Source organism: Saccopteryx bilineata, chromosome 4 (assembly GCF_036850765.1).
Source record: "Saccopteryx bilineata isolate mSacBil1 chromosome 4, mSacBil1_pri_phased_curated, whole genome shotgun sequence".
Lineage (NCBI taxonomy): Eukaryota > Metazoa > Chordata > Mammalia > Chiroptera > Emballonuridae > Saccopteryx > Saccopteryx bilineata.
The window spans coordinates 54,574,672-54,591,255 of record NC_089493.1 but is presented as its reverse complement, the minus strand read 5'-3'; the positions used below and the strand labels follow the sequence as shown (position 1 = coordinate 54,591,255).

Here is a 16,584-nt window from a genome sequence, read left to right as displayed (position 1 = left end):
AGAGAAGGGAGGGGAAAGGGAAGAATTCATGTGTTGTTCCACTCAGTCGTGCACTCATTGTTTGCTTCCCGTGTGTGCCCTGACCAGGAATTGAACCTGCAATCGTGTTGTTTTGGGTTGATACTCAACTGACTGACATCCTTTCTATTTTTAACCAAGACTGATCTTTAAAAATTATCTGAGCCGGTCTGCGGATGCCACTGTGGGCACTGCCGATAATGCCAATGGCTTGGCTGATGCCAGGAGAGCAAAGTTGGCCCGGGCGCTGAGGATGGCTCCGTGGCCTCTGCCTCAGGCGCTAGAATGGCTCTGGTTGCAACAGAGCAGCACCCCAGATGGGCGGAGCATCGCCCCCTGGTGGACGTGCCGGGTGGATCCCGGTTGGGCGCATGTGGGAGTCTGACTGCCTCCCCGTTTCCAACTTCAGAAAAATATGGGAAAAAAAATTATCTGAGCCAAAAGGAGGGGTTTTAAAAGAAAAATTGTCCCAATATTATATGATTTCACTTAAATTTGGAATTAAAAAAAAAAAAATAGCCCTGGCCGGTTGGCTCAGCGGTAGAGCGTCGGCCTAGCGTGCGGAGGACCCAGGTTCGATTCCCGGCCAGGGCACACAGGAGAAGCGCCCATTTGCTTCTCCACCCCTCCGCCGCGCTTTCCTCTCTGTCTCTCTCTTCCCCTCCCGCAGCCAGGGCTCCATTGGAGCAAAGATGGCCCGGGCGCTGGGGATGGCTCTGTGGCCTCTGCCTCAGGCGCTGGAGTGGCTCTGGTCGCAACATGGCGACGCCCAGGATGGGCAGAGCATCGCCCCCTGGTGGGCAGAGCGTCGCCCCTGGTGGGCGTGCCGGGTGGATCCCGGTCGGGCGGATCCCGGTCGGGCGCACGCGGGAGTCTGTCTGACTGTCTCTCCCTGTTTCCAGCTTCAGAAAAATGAAAGAAAAGAAAAGAAAAAAAAACAAAACAAAACAAAATAAATGAACAAACAAAACAGAAACAGACTCATAGACACAGAAAACAAACTGATGGTGGCCAGTGGGGGGAAAGGTGGGAGCTGGGTGAAAAGGTGAAAGGATTGAAAAGTACAAATTGGTAGTCACAAAGTAGTCATGGGGATGTAAAGTACAGTATATAATATAGTCAATAATATTGTAATAACTGTGTGTGGTGTCAGGTGGGTACTGGGTTTACCAGGAGGGTCACTTTGTAAGTTATATACATGTCTAACCACTATGCAGCACACCCAAAACTAATATAATACTAAATGTCAACTGTAATTGAAAAAAGAAAGAAAGAATGAAAAGAAGGGAAAAAGGGAAGGAAGGGAGAGAGGGAAGGAGGAAAGAAGGAAGGGAGGGAGAGAGGGAGGGAGGAAGGGGGGAAGGAAAGAAGGAAGGAAGAAAGAAAGGGAGGGAGAGAGGGAGGGAGGGAGGGAGGGAGGGAGGAAGGAAGGAAGGAAGGAAGGAAGGAAGGAAGGAAGGAAGGAAGGAAGGAAGGAAGGAAGGAAGGAAGGAAGGAAGGAAAAGTGTCCCAAATCTGAACCAGGACAGAACTTTTTTTCTTTTTAAATAATTTAATTCACAATTTCCTTCTGGAAAAAAATTATGATTCCTGGTAAAAATGCTTAGAAAGTTTTCTGATAAACTTTAAAAGGATTAAGACTTGTCCTGAAAACCTACTCATTCACTTACCCAGTCAAGTATCTTATTGACTTTTTAATTGAATATTCTTTTTTTAAAAAATTTAGTCTAATCACTATTATCTATCTAAGCATTCACCAAAAGTGAATTTCTAAAATGGACTTACCAGAGGCCTTTCCCCTCATGGAAAGATTGTAATAAAACTTTAACTAATAAAATAATCTTAACTGAATTGTCTGAACTGTTGTTTTGTGTTTTTTTTAATACTGGGGCCACCTCTGTTCCCTCAAAGAATGCTGACTTGCTTATAAAATGTGGGAGCAACAAAATGCAAAGTAACACACAATGCTGATTTACCAAGTTGTTTGACATTCCTCAAACTCATTGAGTAATTCCCCTTCAAGATGAGGCTGTTCAGAATGTTGTTTATGGGAATGATTAAGCACAAACACTCATATAATTCAAACGAAAGGCTGAGAGACTTTGATTTTATTCTGCTATTGGACTTTGATTTATTCAGGGACTGAAGAAGATATTTGGTTATACTGTAACCAGAAGCAAGGGGTCAAAGACATAGACGGTATTAAGTATTCTTAAGAAGGGCCAGTGACCTAGGATGTGTCAAATGTGTACAGCTGAGATGAAAGGAATGAAGGTGGTGGTTGCAGAATGATCTTTCATAGAGAAAGTACACACTTTATCTCTTGTTTCATACCAGTTTCTGCCCAAACTTCCAATACTTGGTAGATGTTCCCAAATTGCTTCCATCAAAATATGTGTGTGTTGAAAAAGCATTTGAGGCCAGCTGACTCAGTGGGTAGAGTATTGGCCTGGCATATCCAGGTTCGATTCCTAGTCAGGACACACAAGAGAAGCGACCATCTGCTTCTCTCCCCTCCCCTCTCTGTCTTTTCTCCCTCTTCCCCTCCTACAGCCAGTGTCTGATTGGCTCCAGCGTTGGCCTCAGGCGCTGAGGAAAGCTTGGTTGATTCTAGCATTGGCCCCAGAAGGGCTTGCCAGGTGGATCACAGTCAGGGTGTATGCGAGAGTCTGTCTTATTATCTCCCCTCATCCTGCTTAAAAAAAAATATATATATATATATTTTTCTAAATATATTTATATAAAGAATTATTTATATTTAAATATATCTAACTATTTACATATATTTTTATATTTTATATATATATTTATATATATTTTATAATATATATTTATATATATTTCTATAGAGAGAGAGAGAGAGAGAGAGAAAGAGAGAGAAAGAAAAAGCATTTAATCATTCGGATCATTTTACTTCAGTGTAACAATGGCTTCCCATTGGATGCCCATGCTTCCTCTCAACCACCCTATTACAGATGGAGGCATCAAGTCAGTGCTTAAGCAACAAAAGAGTCTGCACTTAATTGCCCTACTTTTTCAAAAATGTCCATCCTTATTCTACCATATGTTTCTCCACTCTGGGTTTAATAAAAAAAAAATTGGCCCCTAGAAGAGACATCCAGTTTCATTGATACTGTAATCTAATCCTTCCTGTGTTCTTGGATATGTAGGGTTTTTGTTGTTGTTGTTGTTTTTTTTTTCCAAGAGACAAACAGGGACAAGCAGGAAGCGAGAGAGATAAGAAGCATTAACTCATAGTTGTGGCACCTTAGTTGTTCATGGATTGCTTTCTCATATGTGCCTTGACCGGGGTGGGGGAGCTCCAGCCAAACCAGTGACCTCTTGCTCAAGCCAGCAACCTTGGGGTCATGTCTGTGATCTCACGCTCAAGCCGGCAAAAAACCTCAGGGTTTTGAACCTGGGTCCTCAGCATCCCAGGCCAACGCTCTATCCCCTGTGCCACTGCCTAGTCAGGTGGACATTTAGGTTTTGTTTTGTTTTTACCATCTTTAACAAAGTCACAGTGAATATCTTTGTCCATATATCTCTGCTCCTGTGTGTTATCTTTCTTTACTTCACCACTTTTAGATTTAATTTTATTTTCCATGAAGCTTTCTCTACTTAGAAGAGAACGTGCTAGCAGGTACTTGACGGAATTATTGTCCAAATTGAATCACTAAATTGATTTCTGAGTGTAAGTGATGCTTGTAAAAATGAAGATAAGAATAAACCTTAGTCAAGAGTGTGAGCCCTCCTGGGTCAGCGGATGGATGGCTCACCCCAGGGAGCGGAACAGGCTGACTTGGAAACATAGATTAGTGTCTACCACCGTGAAGCCTCTGGCCTGTTAGCCCTTGTCCGTAGCTCTCCCTGTTGTCCGGATTTACCCTCTGCTAGGTTGTTTGTCCATTATATCTGATGGCCACATTTTGTGGTCCCTTTTTTCTTTTCTTCTGCTTGGAACTTGGACATAATGGCCAGGGCTGCATCAACCATCTTGGGACTGTGAGGGAATCTCAGAAATCTTAGCCCTGACTTCCTTGAGCTTTTGACATCAGCAACTAGCTACTTCAGAAATTCTTATATGAGAAAACAAACCCTTATGTGTTTAAACCATTTAAATTGGGTCTTTGTTACCCAGAGCAAAACACAATTTTTAACAGATATGAAAGGGTTTCCTGACAAGCTAACATGTAAGCAGTGGCTAGAATTGTGACATGGCAGATATGGTAATATTAGGGAAAAGCCAGAGCCCTTTCCGCTCCACTCCACTCCACTCCAAACTGCCCACCATCTGCCAGGCAGGGGGACCAGGACTGGAGACATTAGGAAAGGAGATTCTAAGGCAGAACTGACTTGTCCAGAATTGATGCTTGAAACTATGAGGAAGGGAGAGCTTGGTGATGTGCTTTCATTTCTGAGTGCACATTTCCTTCACGGCACCTGTTACACGGCAGTCATAATTACACCACCCCTGGGGTGACCACTGGTCTGATTCCCCACTAGACTGAGATCTTCATGAGGTCAGGGACAGTGTCTGTGATTGTTCATCACTGGCTTAGTGCCTGGCACAGAGCAGACACAGAATACGATTGGATAACCTACGGCAGAGACAACTGAGGTAAGAGGAGGAATAAACAAGAAACAGGCAGAGGAGTGGAAAGCCTGGGGTGGGGTAGGCTCCCCACGAATCTCCTCTAAGGCTGACAGGGAGAATTCTAGTCAAGGGGTCATTCTGGCGACCCACACTGGAGCAGCTACCCAGCTCACAGCCTTTCTCTCCTGGCACCCCGACAGGCATGAGATTTGAACTGGTCATTCACGGTACCTCGCTGTTGGCTAAAACAACTGATCCAAAACATGGGTATAGGACCCAAAACAGAACAATTAGAGCCCTTTTCTAGGAATTGCCAGACTAGAGTAGAGAAAAGGAGCCCCTTCTCCTCCAGCTGCAAGGGTGTGAGCCTGGACTTCTGGAGCCTGACCCAGCTTCCTGGAGATGGCTAACCTCTGGAAATGAGCCTGATATCCAGAGAGAATCAGGGAGAGAGCTAGAGAGAGAAAGGGCTAAGGGTCTTCAGGCTGCGGGGTCCAGCTCTCCTTAAGGTCAGCTCCACCTTGCTCTTCCCAGTTATATGAGCAAAAAGTTACTTTTGAATCCCTTTGCTGCTTAAGAGAGTTAGTGTTGAGGTCCTCTCTCTCTTGAAATCTATCAGCTGCCTTTCATTCCAAAAAGCACCCTGAATCTGACCACTTCTCACCATCTCCACAGCCACACCTTGGACCAAACTACCGCTATCTCTTACCTGACTGAATGCAACATCCTCTCACTGTCTCCCTACTCTCCTCCACGGGGCAGGTCAGCGATCTTAGATAAATGTCAACCAGATCATGTCACTTCCCCACCTAAACCCTCCAGTGCCCTCTCATTACTTTCAAACCCTTATCCTGTTTCACAAGGCCCTGCAAGATCTACTTCTGTCTACCCTCCAACTTGATCCCATGCCCCCCCCCCCGCGCCCGCTTCAGCCGCAGTGCCCTTCAGTTTTCTCCGTTTTGTTTCTCAAACTCATGGCGCTCATTATTTCTTAGGTGACTTAGTACCTGCTATCCCAGGTCTTTGCACGGTTAACTCCTTGTCCTTCAGTTTTTAGTATAGGAATGTAGCAATCGTAGCTCTCCTACCCTACCTCTTTCTATATCATTTTTTTTTGTTTAAATTATTCACAGAATTCACTAGCTAAAGTTATCTTATGTATTGCTAACTCTTTTTTTGCCTATCTCCACCACCAGAGTGTGAACTCTCTAACAGGGACCTTGCCTGTCTTGTTTATTATGTCATCTATGTAGTGGGTGCTTAAATAATATTTACTGAATGAATGAATGAATGAATGAATGAGTTACAAAACAATGAGTTGCTGGAGTTCTATGCAGACCCCTACGTTCCACGTTGGGTCTCCTTTCCTCTTTACTGGGCTGTTGTCCATACCTTTGACCTGTGCTTAACTCCTAGAGGAACTTGCACCTGTCACTTGATCTCACTCGACTTCTGTTACCTCATCTGTGAAATGGGAAACCTTCTCCTTGCTCCCGGGGTTGTTGGAGATACAAGGAGTCATTGGCTGGGAAAGCCCAGAGCCCACTGATGATCAGAACTGAATGGGTCTGGCCTGGTGGGGAAGCATCTTACTCCTGCTTCCCTGCCAACTCCACCCCGTTCTGTGCTGTTTCCTGGGCTCTTTCCTTCTTTCTGTGTCACTCGGCCTCACTTGCCTTGTCTTCTCCACCCCTTGCCCTCCAAAGGTCTTATTTTATAGCTTCTTGTAAGGAATTCATACAAGGCCTTCCCTGTGAGCAAGAGCAGGCTATAAAAGGCCAGGCTTGGCTCTGTGCCCTGTGGTTAAATATTGATAACACCAGGAGACAGAGGCCTGGACATAGAGGAGACAGAGAGGGTACACCACGTATCCCCCTGCGATGATGGAACCCCCAGACCATCCCCCTGGCCTGGCAAGAGGGTCTGGGTGTTTTCACTTTACTTGAGGCCAACATATAAGAAAGAAAGCATTGGGCTCCTCGTTCTTTCAAGTTGTTAAAGTTGGGTGGAGACTGTTTGCCATCTGAGGGCTCCCATTCAAGAGGTCAGTCACCCCAGAGTAGCAGAGAAGACTCAGGCCTGGGCGTGTGCTAAGAGCGGAGCAGCCAGATGGGCTGGGCAGCCGCAGACCCGCCGCACGAACCCCAGGTGACAGCTGTGTGGGGAGCTCAAGAGCAAAGACCAGCCAGTGCTCCTGGGAGAGGAGGAGGAGGAAGACAGAAGTCAGCGCGGCTCCCAAGCACAGGTCCCGGCAGGCCCAGGGTCCGGGGTGAGTGTCTTCAACCTCCCATGGGGATGGGTGGCCCGGGGTCTCTGGTAAGAAATGCAGTCCAGTAGCAGATGGTTACACTCTGTTTAAAATGCAGACATCTCCCAGAGGAGCCTAAGGAGACAGGACAACTAAATGCAATGTGATATCCTGGATAGGATCCTGGAACAGAAAAAAGACATTGATGGAAAAATAAAATCCAAATAAATCATGAAATTTAGTTGATTTTTGAAAAGCAGGGAAATTAATATGACACTCACTCTAGAAGAAGCTGATGAAGTACCTGAGGGAAATGCATCTTGGTTTCTGTAATGTCTAACGCAGTCTGGGAGGGCAGACTCTCAGCTCTGGACTTGTATCGTCTTGTCATTTTGTTTGTTGGTTGTTGGTTAATAAATATATGTTTATTATAACAATAGTACCATATTTAAAATACACAGTCCACTGCGGAATCAGCCCATGTGCAAGCTGTGCGCTTACCTGATTGGTTCCAGTGCCACACTGTCCTGATTGCTGCAGTTTGATGAGAAGTCTTGGAGTTGGGCGGCGTCAGCTCCCTGGCTCCGCTCATTTTCCTCACTGTGTTGACTACCCTGAGCCTTTTGCTACATCACCTAAATTTTAGAATCATTTTGTCGATATCCATAAGATAACTTGCTGGGCTTTTGATTGGGATTGCATTGAATCCATAGGTCAAGTTGGGAAGAGCTGACATCTTGATTAGTTTTATTAAACATCCCATCCAAAACTGGAATTACTGTCTCAAAGGGTATAAATACAGTATAGACATACAATTAAAAACACATACAAATAATAAACATATATTTCAAATATACACACAAAAGTATGTACATTTAAAATATTGTATATAATAATTCCATGTATTGTTTTCATGAAGATCGTGCGTACTCATGAGAAATGTATGCAATACAGAAGTATTCAAAGCATTCCCATGCGTCTAGGCCCCAGCCAACTTCTGTAGGAGTCAGTGCTTGGTTTCTCAACCTTTCCATTCTTTTCTCTGTGGGTGTGTGGATGTCTACATAAGCAAAAGGGGCCTATGGGAAATGTTTCTATTTACTCCAGGCACTCCAGCATCTGAGACTGGACAGAAAGTCCCAACCCTTCTTACCAAACACTTTGGACAGACAGCTGGAGCTGGAAACAAGATCATATTGATTAGCCATCCCTGTAACATTGTCCTTTCATTATTCAGTATATATACATATATCCCTCAAAAGGGTATCAGGCATCCCCAAACTATGGCCCACGGGCCACATGCGGCCCCCTGAGGCCATTTATCCGGCCCCCTGCCGCACTTCCGAAAGGGGCACCTCTTTCACTGGTGGTCAGTGAGAGGAGCACTGTATGTGGTGGCCCTCCAACGGTCTGAGGGACAGTGAACTGGCCCCCTGTGTAAAAAGTTTGGGGACCCCTGGAAGTAGATGTATGCCTCTGAGTCCCTGGGAGTCTACTCAAGGTCTGTCTTTCTTTCTATTGTAAATACCATCTCCACCTTGACACGTGAATGATCTTTCATATATGAAAACCTTAGCTCAATATTATATTTTCTGTCAAAATATTTCCCCTCAAAATCTATAGATGTTTCCTCAGTTTTCTCAGAGTTGAAGAAAACTCTGATGCCAATCAAGTCCTTTTTTAGTGTTTTGCTTTTCTGTTTGGCTGTTTGCCATCCTTTTTTATTTTATTTTAAATATTTCTGGTTAAGCCTCCGAAAGCTAGTTTGGAAGGCAGGGTAGGAGCAGGGGCCCTTGAGCTAGCACGGGGCCATCTCTGTTCCTATTGTTGTTAGCCTCATGACATGTGTTCCATGACATGCTTCCATGATTGGTCTCTTCAAAACCCTTCTGTTATATTTCTTTAGTGACTTTTATCACCATCCCTTTTCCCTTTTTCTTCTTCCTCCAGAGAGAACTAACCTAATGTGTTTAATGTGTCTTTTCTAAAGTGTGTTTTTATAAAATATGTGCTGTGCTGTTTTGTGTGTGTTATTTTTGCATTTTCATAAAACAGTATGGCATGTCTCCTATGATCCTGAGGGGTAATTATATATATATATTAAATATATATATGGAGAGAGAGAGAGAGAGAGATACCACACACATTAAAAATGCAGTTACATATACACTCAGGAGCAGCGCAGCTGTGTACATGTGCTATGACTGATTTGCTCTCTAGATGGCTGCCCTAAACTATACTCCCCATCAGTGCATGAGGCTAGGCCCAGAGCCTCACCAACACACAGCATTATTCACCTTTCAAACTATGATGAGCTAATAGATGTTAAGTGATGTTTCTTTTTATTTATTTTTTTGCAAGAGAGACAGAGAGAGGGACAGACAGACAGGAAGGGAAGAGATGAATAGCATCAATTCTTCATTGATGCTTCTTAGCACCCAGGCACCTTAGTTGTTCATTGATTGCTTTCTCATGTGTGCCTTGACTGGGGGGGCTACCGCAGAGAGAGTGACCCCTTGCTCAAGCCAGCGACCATGGGGTCATGTCTATGATCCCATGCTCAAGACAGCGACCCTGCACTCAAGCTGGTGACCTGGGGTTTCAAACCTGGGTCCTCTGCGTTCCAGGCTGACATTCTATCCACTGCGCCACTGCCTGGTCAGGCCATGGTATTTCATTTTGAATTTTCATCTTGATTACCAAAAGTTTGAGCATTTTTCACATGCTTGCTAGCCTTTTGAGTTTTCTATTTTGTAAACTGTGGGTTTAGATCCTTTACCCACTTCTTAGGGTTCCTATCTTTTTCTTGTTAATTTGCAAGAATGCTTTATGTATCCTAGCTATCAGTCTCTTCCTGGTTTTAAGCGCTGCCAAGTATCTTATCCCAATCAGAAAGGTGTTAATTACTTTATTGGTGGTATTCTTTATTAAACTGATAATCTTATTTTTAATATAACTGAACTAATCAGTTTTTTGTTATTGAATGATTTGAGCATTTATGGTTTTGTTTTAAAAGTTTTACCCTACTTTTATTAACTTTATATATTTTTTTCTCTTCCATTTAGGCTTTTAATTGTGGAGTCTGCTTTTGTGTGCGCTGTTTGTCAGGACATGCCATAAGCCACAGTTTCTGCACACATGAGCCGGTTTCCCTGACACCTTCTACTAATTGATTCCTCCTTTCCTTACCGGTTAGTACAGCTACGTTTATTATACACTAAGTTCACATGGGTACATAGGTCTCTATGACATTTCTGTTCGATCCCTTGATATAGTGATATGGCCTCATTTCAACATCCAAAATTGAAATTATTATTTTTATTACTAGGATTCAACATCTGACTGAGATTTAGTAAACACAGATTGCTTAACCTGCTTTGTTTTGTGGGGATGAAAATAGGCTGAAATTAATGAAGGGTTTTAGCCAGGGAGCATGAATTCAGGTTCTTCCACCGCAAACGACATAAAACAATTCTGATCGTATGTCCAAGAGAAGAAGAAGTTATCAGGGGGTTGCTGACTGAGAGCCGCACTCACCAATCAGGCCCAGGGATGGCAGCTGAGATAAAGGAGCTCCCAGCTCTCAGCAGCAGTAACTGACAGCTACCTTTTTTTTTTTCTTCTTTTTTTTTGTATTTTTCTGAAGCTAGAAACGGGAGAGACAGACAGACTCCCACATGCGCCCGACTGGGATCCACCCGGCACGCCCACCAGGGGGTGACACTCTGCCCACCAGGGGGCGATGCTCTGCCCCTCCGGGGGGCAGCTCTGTTGCAACCAGAGCCACTCTAGCGCCTGGGGCAGAGGCCAAGGAGCCATCCCCAGTGCCCGGGCCATCTTTGCTCCAATGGAGCCTCGGCTGCGGAAGGGGAAGAGAGAGACAGAGAGGAAGGAGAGGGGGAGGGGTCGAGAAGCAGATGGGCGCCTTCTCCTGTGTGCCCTGGCCGGGAATCGAACCCGGGACTTCTGCACACCAGGCCGACGCTCTACCACTGAGCCAACCGGCCAGGGCCTGACAGCTACCTTTTTCTGGTACTTTCTCTTATTTTCAGCTCTGGGTCACAGACATGCCAATCTCCACATGAGAGACTGTGATAGGTCCAGTCTTTGTCACGTGGATCCTGTGATTGGCTGCTACATAAAAATCAATGGGCGGGATTGGACTCTTTGCTAAGGAACCAGGGAGAAGGGAAACTGAGGGCTATCGTCGAGGCTGGATGGAGATGCTCAGCAGGCAAAAACCGGAGATGTCCCCTGCAGGGGTCCCACTGCCCATTAGTGGCTTAGTCCTCCTCACTCCCCGCGTGTGATGGATTTTAATAAAGATCGGAGTGACCCCCAAGGCTGTGGTCTCTGCCTCTCCAGGCCCCGCCTATTCTGGAGTCAGGCTGTTCTGAGGGTCATGTAACTGGGCCAGAGGAGAGTTGGTCTGGGCAGGGAGGGGAGCTCAAACTGGGATGGGCTGTGTGGTCATGCTCTCTACTTTGTTTCCAGGGATTTCAGGGCTTTGCTGAGAGGCCAGAACCTGGGAGGCCAAGAGGGCAGCTTGGGGAGCGAAGGAGCCCAAGGATTTTGTTGTCAGAAATGTCCCCCACGCAGGAGCAGAGTATGTACCATGGTCAGGGGGTTACCGGAGCCCCAGCTGGCACTGTGGTACCTCAGGAGCTGCTGGAAGAAATGCTTTGGTTTTTCCGCACAGAAGATGGTAAGTGGCAGGGGATTGGTGTGTGGGTGTGTGCCCTCAACCCAGAACACAAGCGGTGGACTCTGGCTGACGCCCTTGACTGGGTCCTCTCCCCCACAGCAGGCTGCACGTCTCCTTCAAAGCAGGGACTGAGCTGAGGGGTCTCAGTACCCGGAAGGGTTTGGCAGAACCTCACCCTCCTTTCTCAGGGCTCATTTACTCATCTATCCGATCGTTCACAAATATTTAAGTTGCTCTGTGCGCCAGACACTGTTTTCAGCAGCGGGGTTACAGTAGTGAATAAAACACAAAGATCTCTGCCTTCATGAAGCATATGTTTTAGTAAAAGAGACAAAAAATAAGCAGGATAAACAACCAAAATGCATAGTGTGTTGGTAATGAGTTGGGCAGCAGGATTTTGTTAAACTCACTGAGTGATTCCAGAGCTAAGAAAAATAAGGAAAAAAATTAAGCAGAGAAAGGGAATGGGAAGTATGCAGCAAGGGTAGGTAATGTGGCCCTGAAGCCTCCCCAAGAAGGTGACATTTGAACACAGGCCTGCAGGAGGTGAAGGATTTAGCTATGCAGCTTACATGGGGGAAGAATATTCCTGGTAGAGGAAACAGCAAATGCAAAAGCTCTGAGGCTGGATCCTGCCTCATTGCAGGACAGTGTGGACAAATCTTGATTATCCAAACTCAGATTAGCCACTTCATGTATTGTCTGTGGGCAACTCTTTGGTCCATTTTAACTGCCACTCCTTCCTTTTCCCTCCCTCTTTCCTTTCTCCCCTCCCTTTCTCCCTCCATCCTTCCCTTCCTTCCTTTCTTCCTTCCTTCATCCCTCCCTTCCTCTTATCCCTCCTTCCCTTCACTCCCTCCCTTCATTCCCTCTCTCCCTTTCCTTGCTCCTCTCCCTCCCTCCTTTGTATTGCCCGCTACCACCAGTCCCTGGCAATACTCTGAAGATTGTGAAGTTCATCTTGACCCACCCTATCCCCACCCCGTTACCATCCACCTGCAGTGTTGTCCCCCATTAGATTAGGGCTGCTCCGAGGCAGAGATAGTCCTTCCCCCCCCCCACACACACACACGGGGGTTCCCGCAGGGCAGGGAGCTTATCTTTGCCTTAATTTGAGTCTCTCTACAATACTGGTCCCCAGCAGGGAACAGCTGATGCTGTGAGCTGTGTCTGAGCCCAAACCCCAACTGTTAGTAGGCCTGAGAGGGACCCAGCCTCTCCTCAAGTCTCTGTCCTGTGTGTCTCTCCCCAGCATCTCCTTGGAACATTTCCATCTTTGCTCTGATGGGTGTGGTGGTCGTGATAAGCATCTTCCTCCTGGGCAGAAGCATCAAGGCAAACAGGTGAGGAGCTAGTCTGGGGAAGGTGGCCTCTGGAAGGCAGGGGCCCCATCCTCCCCAGGGAGACCTAGAGAAGGGTTTCTGTGGACCTTGGCTGTCTACCCTTAGGGACAGCAAAATGCAGCCTTCAGGGTCCTTTGAGAACTTAGAATTGTTGGAAAACTCACAACTGTCCCTGCTTACCACTTGCTGGCCATGGCCAGTGAGCAGGGCAAGGGCTGGTATGTCTCAGAGGTCAGGATCTCTGGCTCTGGAGTCACATAGGCTGGGTTCATACCACTTACTAGCAGAGTAATACACTCAATACCTCTGAACCAGTTTCTTCTATAAATGGTGGTAATTACTAATCCCTTGTGGGGAATGCTCAGTGGGGGCTATTGCAGAGTCAGGGATGCTATTAAAGGGGAAAGCTTTGCCCTGCTCCAAGATAAAATGAGGCACCTGAAGTAATTTTAATATTTTTATAATGATAATACTCCTTAACCCTGGTTGCACAACAAATCAAGAAGCAATATTAAAAACACAAAATGCGGCCCTGGCAGTGGCTCAGTGGATAGAGCATCAGCCTGGTGTATGGATGTCCCAGTTCGATTCCTGGTCAGGGTACACAAGAGAAGCGACCATCTGCTTCTCTCTCCCCCTCTCTCCCCCTCCTCTCTTTCCTTTCTCTCCCACAGCCAGTGGCTCCATTGCTTCAAGCATCGGCCCCGGGCACTGAGGATAGTTCAGTTGATTAGAGCATCAGCCCCAGACAGTGGTTGCTGAGTGAATCCCCATTGAGGTACATTCAGGAGTTTGTCTCTCTATCGTCCTTCCTCTCACTTAAAAAAAAAATACAGAATGCTATGCCTCATCTTGGAGATTCTTACAAAGGGTCTGGGGTGAGACCTGGGGAGTGGCATTTAGTTAAACTCTCTGGATGATCCCAGGACTAATGCTTGAGAGATCCTTGAGGGTAGGGACTGCATTTGTTTCTCCAAGCAACTGACAGTGTCTGGTCCTAGAAATCACTCAATAAATGCTTAGTTCACTCATTCCCATTAATTCACTCACTCAGCTATATACCCGTCAACCATAACCATCAGTAACTTTGAAACAATAATGAGAACCTCTTCCTCAAATCTGTCATGTTCTGTAACTTTATAAGCACCTTCGCATTCTCTTATTTGAGCCCCAAGGCAGCTCTGTAAGTTGGGAAGGCACAGGTTGTTTCTTCTCATTGTAGAGAATAAAGTCATTAAGAATCTGCCTGGCCTGACCTGTGGTGGTGCAGTGGATAAAGCCTTGACCTGGAACGCTGAGGTCGCCGGTTTGAAACCCTGGGCTTGCCTGGTCAAGGCACAAATGGGAGTTGATGCTTCCTGCTCCTCCCCACCTTCTCTCTCTTCTCTGAAATGAATAAATAAAATAAAAATAATTTAAAAAAATAAACATATAGGTTTGCCTTTAAAAAAAAAAAAGAATCTGCCTGACCAGGCGGTGGCACAGTGGATAAAGTGTCAGACTGGGATGTGGAGGACCCAGGTTCGAGACCCCGAGGTCGCCAGCTTGAGCGCAAGCTCATCTGGTTTGAACAAAGCTCACCAGCTTGAGCTCAAGGTCGCTGGCTCGAGCAAGGGGTTACTCGGTCTGCCAAAGGCCCACGGTCAAGGCACATATGAGAAGGCGGTCAATGAACAACTAAGGTGTTGCAACGAAAAACTGATGATTGATGCTTCTCATCTCTTCATTCCTGTCTGTCTGTCCCTATCTATCCCTCTCTCTGACTCTCTGTCTCTATAAAAAAAAATAAAAAATAAGAATCCATGGGAGGATTGGCCTAACCTCTGTGCTCTTCCTTCTATGCAGCTAGTTTATATCATCTGTGAATCTTCCTCACAGTTCTGCTTTAAAGACAAAGAGAAATAACCCTACTTAGTTCAGACTGAGGACTGGTCATTATGAACGGCTGTGGCCCCATTCATGATTCATTCCACAGGTATGAGCTAAGCACTTGCTCTGTGCCAAGCTCCATGCTGAGAGTGGGGGCCACAGTAGTGGCCAAGATAGATCAGCCTCGGCCTTATGGAATTAACAGTTTGGTGAGAAGATGATTGTAGTTCAAAGTGACAGATGATGACTGTGGGACATACAGAGTCTTGTGGGATCTGGAGCCTTTGGCAAAGAGAGGGAGGGTAGGCTGCAGAAACCTTCCAGACCAAGGGAGAGCGTGTACCCAGCACAGGAGGGAGGGACTGTGCAGCGGCGTGGGAGGGGCTGAAGGAGGGGAGGAGGGAGGACAAGAGGCAGCAGGGCCCAGAGTTTATACACTTGGAGGGCCATCCTGAGGACGTGAGGTTCTAGCTCATGAGAAAGGCTTTGCACAGGGTCATAAAAGGCTTGTGTTTTAGCAAGATCATTCTGCACGCAAGACACAGAAGGGCTCAGCGGTGTGCAGCCTCTAGACCTTGCCCTCCTCACCCTGTCAGACAGCAGCCCCCTCAGCAAGGTCAACTGAGAGACAAGGTGTCTGTCCCAGGGAGCAGCAGACACCAAGCTGCCAGCCCCCTCAGCAAGGTCAACTGAGAGACAAGGTGTCCCAGGGAGCAGCAGACACCAAGCTGCTCGTCTGACGGCCCAAGCAGATTCTCTGTTCTCTGGGTAGTTGGCTCTGACCACGGCTGAGTCCCTCCACTGCGGCCAGGAAGTATACCTTGAATAAAACCATCACAGAGGGAAGACATGTGGGAGACTTATTGGAAGGAGGGCTGGATCTTGAATGGCAGATTAAGGAGGTGGGCTGTGGGGAGCCACTGAAGGTGCTTGAGCTGGGGAGTGATATGTGCACACTGAGGCTTTGAAACATAACTGGTGTGTTCAGGCTGGTCTGGAGAAGCAGCAGTCACAGGCAGGAAGATTAGTTAGGAATTTCCTGCAGTTTGCCTGGGATGTGATGTAAAGTGACAAAGACCTATTCTAAGTATGATGATAGTCTCAGGACAGGAGAAAATGTGATTTGGTGAAAACTCAGGACTCAGAGTCCGGAGACTTATATGCAGGCCCCAGGTACATGCTTCACTGAGCCATATTTCCTTGGTAAGGAAGAGCAAGAATAGTTCACTCACAGGTGGCAGTGAGGATTTGGTGAGAGGCCCACACAAGGATCAGCTGGTTCTCTGCTGAAAGAAAATCAAACAGTCTCAGCTTTCTCCCCCAACAGTTTCCAGAACGGCCTCCTTGAACTCTCTCATGCAGGTCTGGGAAACCCAGGCCTGGCTCAGCCACTCAGTAGCCCCAGCTCTGGGAGTTCACGGCCAACCATGTTTTCTCTCCTCCCAGGAAGCAAAAGATGCTGCCACCGGCAATACAAACTCCAGAAGTCGTGGTTGAGGCCAGGACCAAAGATGACAGCAGTCTGAACATCCTAACAGAGACTTTGCTCTCAGAAAAGCCAAGTTTGGCCCAGGTGGAAATTGAGTTAAAAGAGAAGGATGTGCCACCCGTCGTCCTTCCAGACCCGCAAGAATCCGAGAGCTAGTGGGCGCGCACAGCTTCCCCCATGTTGTTAGCAGATAAAATGAAAGAACGGCCATCAAACTAAAATTGTGTTGTGGGAAGAAAAAAAAACCTTTTTATTAAAACGCTTCTGGATACGGGCAGTTGGAATTGCTTGGTTTGTTCACACGGTGGTGGTCCA

General features: G+C 46.5%; 1 protein-coding gene and 1 non-coding gene across 2 annotated transcripts; both read left to right on the top strand.

Annotated features, from left to right (window-relative positions):
- Positions 1-185: 185 nt before the first annotated feature.
- LOC136337087 (small nucleolar RNA SNORD35) lies at positions 186-237 on the top strand. Its single transcript, XR_010731798.1, has one exon. It is a non-coding gene; the product is annotated as a small nucleolar RNA SNORD35 (small nucleolar RNA).
- A 6,486-nt stretch (positions 238-6,723) lies between these two features.
- Positions 6,724-16,546, top strand: SLC51B (SLC51 subunit beta). Its single transcript, XM_066274024.1, has 5 exons — positions 6,724-6,884; positions 9,929-10,054; positions 11,358-11,568; positions 12,821-12,911; positions 16,227-16,546. Exons 3-5 carry the CDS (start codon positions 11,448-11,450, stop codon positions 16,423-16,425), a joined length of 411 nt encoding a protein of 136 aa, XP_066130121.1. The 5' UTR covers positions 6,724-6,884; positions 9,929-10,054; positions 11,358-11,447; the 3' UTR covers positions 16,426-16,546.
- The last annotated feature ends 38 nt before the right edge of the window (positions 16,547-16,584 follow it).

Coding starts and splice junctions, on each gene's coding strand:
- SLC51B (XM_066274024.1), top strand. CDS start 11,448: ATGTCCCCCACGCAGGAGCAGAGTATGTACCATGGTCAGGGGGTTACC. Junction 11,569..12,820: donor GTTTTTCCGCACAGAAGATG/GTAAGTGGCAGG, acceptor GTCTCTCCCCAG/CATCTCCTTGGAACATTTCC. Junction 12,912..16,226: donor AGAAGCATCAAGGCAAACAG/GTGAGGAGCTAG, acceptor CTCTCCTCCCAG/GAAGCAAAAGATGCTGCCAC.